Source organism: Lactuca virosa, chromosome 9 (genome assembly GCF_052849685.1).
Source record: "Lactuca virosa cultivar CGN04683 chromosome 9, Lactuca_virosa_CGN04683_v6, whole genome shotgun sequence".
Classification (NCBI taxonomy): domain Eukaryota; kingdom Viridiplantae; phylum Streptophyta; class Magnoliopsida; order Asterales; family Asteraceae; genus Lactuca; species Lactuca virosa.
In genome coordinates, this window is record NC_136434.1 from 102,797,684 (window position 1) to 102,803,060 (window position 5,377).

The 5,377-nt window shown below is 33.0% G+C and overlaps 1 protein-coding gene across 1 annotated transcript; it reads right to left on the bottom strand.

The window, feature by feature from the left end:
* Nucleotides 1-218: 218 nt before the first annotated feature.
* LOC145138246 (uncharacterized) lies at nt 219-1,321 on the bottom strand. The gene is made up of 2 exons (XM_079072355.1): nt 1,187-1,321; nt 219-1,037 (listed from the first exon to the last, which is right to left on the bottom strand). The coding sequence occupies exons 1-2, from the start codon at nt 1,241-1,243 to the stop codon at nt 420-422; spliced, it is 675 nt and encodes a 224-aa protein (XP_078928481.1). The 5' UTR covers nt 1,244-1,321; the 3' UTR covers nt 219-419.
* Nucleotides 1,322-5,377: the final 4,056 nt, after the last annotated feature.

Consider the following 5,377-nt stretch of genomic DNA (forward strand, 5'->3'; position numbering starts at 1 on the left):
TTTTATTAGAGATTTCCTAAACATTATTATTGTAAAAAAAAAAAAAAAAATTGGGTTGTGTGATTAGAAAAGGTTTCTGCTTCATCTCGTGGACACGACTCATAGTTGTAATTAAATATTTATCACAGAAAGAATATATATTATACCAAAATTGACTTAAAAATAATTATTTTAAATATTAACCCACGAAATAATGACCCATACGATGAATCATGATATACAAAACTTCCTTAATCAAAATTTCATTAAAACTAAGTTCTAAAATAGCGCAAATTCCATAATCGACAATAAGTACAAATTGATAATCTTTCTGGTGATCTAATTAACACCCAGAAGTCGATTATGTATAAGCTAGCTATATATGGCTATATACATTTACGGATGAACAGCTTCAACAAGGCAACAAGAATGTAGAAACTTCAAGCCCGAACAACTCTACCACCTGGTGATCTGATCCGAAAAACATGCTCTTCGCCTGTGCATTTATCTACTTTAACCACCCAATGACTTGGCCTTCCGCCCTTGTTGCCGCCGTGGCCACCGTTCTTGCCGCCACCATTGCCTGACTGTCCGGCGATTCTCATCAATAACAACCCTTCTCCAATCGGCAACAAGTGACTGTTCAATCTGCTCCAAACCCAGGAATCCTTCCAAAAAGCGTTATACCCCAAAACAATCGTATTCTTTTCTCTCTCAGTTTGTATTGCTCCCAAAATCCCTTCATGATTCTCTAGATTGCAGTCGATAACCACAAGATCGGCAGATTTGTAGTCATTTGACAAGAGAGTTTGAGCATTTCCTACAACAAACTCTACTTGGCTCGCATCTGAGCTTAGAGCTTGCTTGGAAGAGTGAAGCTCTTCGATTCCCTTCACGATGCAGATCAGCCTACCACCAGTTTGATGAGATGCAGCAATGAGGCCTTGGGTGGTGGAGCCGGCCGCCTCAGCACATGCAACCACCATGAGTTGAGCGTTATTTCCTGCTGCAATGGCTGATATGAACTCTGCAACATCTGGTTCATTAGCTCTCTTACCCTGAAATTATGAAAAGAGGAGTTTAGGAGATTATACATTAAATCTTTGAACGAAACATTGTTCTTTTGTAATATTTTTAACAATGGCTAAATTGAAATGAAAAAGATTGGTTCAAAAAGTTGATCAAGATTTCTCATAAATTAACCTACCATTTTCATGGTTTTGATGTAAGCTTCAGTGGCGTTTTCAGCTGACCAGTAGTTCATTTTCTTTTCTGTATTGTCTCGTTGAAGCTTTTGGAGAAGAAGAAGGCTATTTGAACTTGAATATGAATGATCATGCTTTGCCCATGTGGGTGGCTATATATAGATGCCAAAATAAACAATATATGAGATTGATACATTTAATTCACAAGTGGGGTTGCTGGCTTGACTCCCTGACTTTCATATGTATCATAACAGTGTAAACCAGTTGGCCCATTACTCAACAAATTAAAGGATAATGTGTAGCATAAGGGTTGTGATCAAGGCTACTATACATATTCCTAAAGCATTCTTAAATGAAGAGGTCATGGGCATGGACTGCTCAACCATTTTGGGGCTTTAAGCGAGCCAAAATTTTGGGATCCTTTGGCCTTTACTATACTTGGAAATTGAAAACGGATGAGATGAATATTTCGCAGAAATCAGAATCGGTAGAAGAATGCAAAGTCGTTTCAGTTTCATGAATGCATCGATCGTTGATTTATTCTTCTGCTTCATTTATTTTGTGGTTACCGGATTGGATTTTTTAATGGACTAAACCTTTGGACTTTGGAGAATATGGGGCCTTTAGAATTGGGGGCCCCAAGCCCTACCTTAAAAAACCTCTACATAGAACCGGGCCCTGATCATGAGTTCAAGTTTCATTAGGAAACTTAGGTGGTGTTTATGATTAAATTAGGAGTAGGATAATTTGTCATTTCAAAATAATAATAATAATAATAATTGTGGAATAAAATGCTAATGACCAAGATTTTTTTTTTTGTCTTGGCCTGAATGGTATTTTATGCCCAAGTGTAAACTCTATCTCTATGCTTATGAGTAAACGAAATCAATAAATATCTCTTTAGTTTGGATACGGATGCAAACAATTACCCTAATCGTGTGAACCACATAACTTCTGTGTGTTATTTATTTTTCCTCGCATCAAATATTTGTTGAGTTGTGGAATCCGATTGTTTTATTTGAACCTCATTGCATCTATAACAACCGAGCAATGATACTTGGGTGGTTCGTGAGTTTCGCCTGTTGATTATATTAGGCCCGACATTTTCTAAATAAACACATATTGTTGTACTTGTAAACCCTAATTCAAAATCAATAGAAAACCTATATATATTGTTTGCATGTAATGTAGAATGATTACCTCGATCGTGTGAACCAAATAGATTCTTTTGTGTTCTTTATTATTTTTTGTCGCATCTATAATCGTGTGTGGGTGTGTTGTTCAACATCCTGACAATATTGTGTGTGTGTTTGTGTTGGTCGTATACCTACAACTTAGTTTGTTCTGCTTCCCCCTTAGTCGTAGTTTCTTTTCTTCATAACCAGTTGGTTGTTGAGTGTCTAATTTATCTCTCACACAATTGGCTTGAGTTTGTTTGGTGTGGACTAATGGGTTGTTGAGATTTAACCTTTTGGTATAAAACAAAGTGGTCTTAAATGCCAAGGTCATATTCATGGCTCAAGAGATGCATTAAGCATCCAAAAATAGCCTTAAACACTAGTGATGTGCCCCTAAACAAGAAAAAAGTTGTGTTTATGAATGTCCAATATTGTTCATTGGTCTTCATAGAAGTGATCGTCTATATACTTCAATCGAAGAACCCTTTTGAAGATGCATTTTTGGGACATTTTTAATGTTTATGAATGTCCAATATTGTTCATTGTACTTCAAGGCACCATTCGAGTCACTAGCTTGCCCTAAGGAGGGTACAAGACCCTCTACCGTATCCTAACTTATTTATAATTATCATTAGATTTCCAGGGCACTAACTTCATAATAAATATAACACGAATTAATTAACAATTAATTAATTCAACAGTTTCCTTGATGTTTCTTGTGTAATTGCACAAAACCACAAACTGCCATGTCTCAATATTTAATCTATTAGCTGTCATGTTCTTCACCAATGGGACAGTTGAAAACTTCCATGGAAGAATCCGGCTCTAATTTACTTTGTTTAATGATTTGCTACAAAAATTTTAGAAACAAAACCATGTTAGCCCTGACACAAATCCAGCAAAATCAATATTATAAAAACTGTAAACCGTACCACTAGTTGTCCTTACTCCTTATATCTTCAAAGTCTTCATATGTTGATTTCAAACTACGTGGAATCATGAGATTAGTCATTATCAACCATTAATGTTTGTGTTTATTTCGGTTTAAAATTCTTATTACAAGAACATCTCACTTAATTTAAGCTTTAATCTTATATTCAAAAACATAGTCAAATAAGAAATGTGTTGTGTTTTGCAGAAGCAGAAGTGGATGGTGCAGTTTTGCCTCCCAAACTCTTAACAGAGATCTACATATATTGCGATTGTTTCCTTCACCAAACGTTTTATTTGATAGATTCATCATATCAAAGTATGGTATATATTAACTTTTGTCGTATTGTCTCTTTCTCTCTCATTGCATGCCTTTATCTTCCTCCTCTAGAAATTATCTTGTTTTCTTTATCACATATGGTAACAATTGCAAGAAACTTCTTTATAAATTCAATCTAATCTCACTCGCAAGAGGCAAATGTAGATAACAAAATCAAAATAATGGTTATATTATGTATGTTTTGTACTTTGTATATATGTACTTTATAGATCGATATACAAAACTACCACCTTTTCATTTATAGCTCTTTGTATTTATATAGAGTTTACATCATGGCAGAAGTACCTCAATCATATTTCTAGTTCCTAATATCTGATTTTATAAATGTATGCCGAATTTTACAAAACATAATTTTGAAATTTAAGTAAATGTTCATGTTCATATATGTTATAAAAGCCAATTTAGTCGTAAACTTGGCAATGATATTGGAGATACAAGTATGAGAAGAAGAAATATAGAAGACATGATAGATAGAATCAGATATAGAAGAAGACATGACAGATAGAATCAGAACGAATATCTTATGTTATATATTTCTGTTTAAGCCGTTCTTATTTGTATCCCATTACTATTATTACAATTTACAAATTATTGTTATGGTTTTTGGTTAATAAATTAGTTTGTCTTGTTATGATAGAAAAACTGTAAGATATCCAACTAATAATGTAACTGTTTTATTATCTTTTACAAGTTGACAATAATTTGAGTTACCCATGTCCTGCCTCATGTGGTACAATTTAATGTAGAAGTTCTAACTCCATGTTCATCTCATACTTCCATGATTGTTACCCATTTCTCAATGTCTAAAATCAAATATACCAAATTTAAAGAAAATATATTGAAATTTCAGTATATTTTTTTTTTGTTATAAACTAATATTTATAACAATAAGTAGTTTTGGATTTGATATTTTTGTTTAAATTAGTTGTTTGTTTTTTACATACGTATTCTTTTTTTTATAAGAACAATGATTTTTTACATCCAAAAATTGAATATGATGATTTGAAAATCCAGTTAGTCAAAGTTAAAAATCATTAAATAAAAAGCATGTGTCGTTTTGTTGGGTGAGTTTGATGGAAATGGAGGATGTATGAGATGAAGAACAAGTAAACAAGTTGTGGGCTAAAAAGATTTTGGGTTGAATTGTGACAAGGGAACAGTTCTGCTACATGTTGTCAACCTTTGTTTTTGTTTCTTTTTTTAATTTTGTATGTTTTTGCATGTCATTTAACTACTTAAAGAAAAGGGTTTGTAATATCTTGAAATTCTAATGAAAGTGATCTTAGATTAAGTCTATTGTTGCTTTTTGTTTAGTCCAAAAATATTTAAATTAATGGTATGGGAGCTTCATAACTTAGGATAATAGTTAGTCATGGATTCAGAAAAAAAAATCCAACTAGCATCTAAACATTTTAATTGAAATATTATAAATCCAAGGTTTTAGGGACTTTTTAAAGTACAAAAGAGAAATTGCAAAGTTAGATATTTTTAAGTGCATTATTTATTTATATATAAAAATTAGGATAGCAACACAACCAAGTGGTCCCTCTTTGCGGCAATGTGGATCCGCCACTGATATTAGTTAAGAAGATGCGGACTAAATCATTGTAGTTTGTAGTTTGAAGTTTATGTGTTGATAAAAATAGTTTTTGCTCAAGATAGGTACTAGAAAAGGATCATACGAAGGCGTTAGGGTATTAGAAAAGGATCATACGAAGGCTATGTTTTTTGTTAGATCTTTTGGT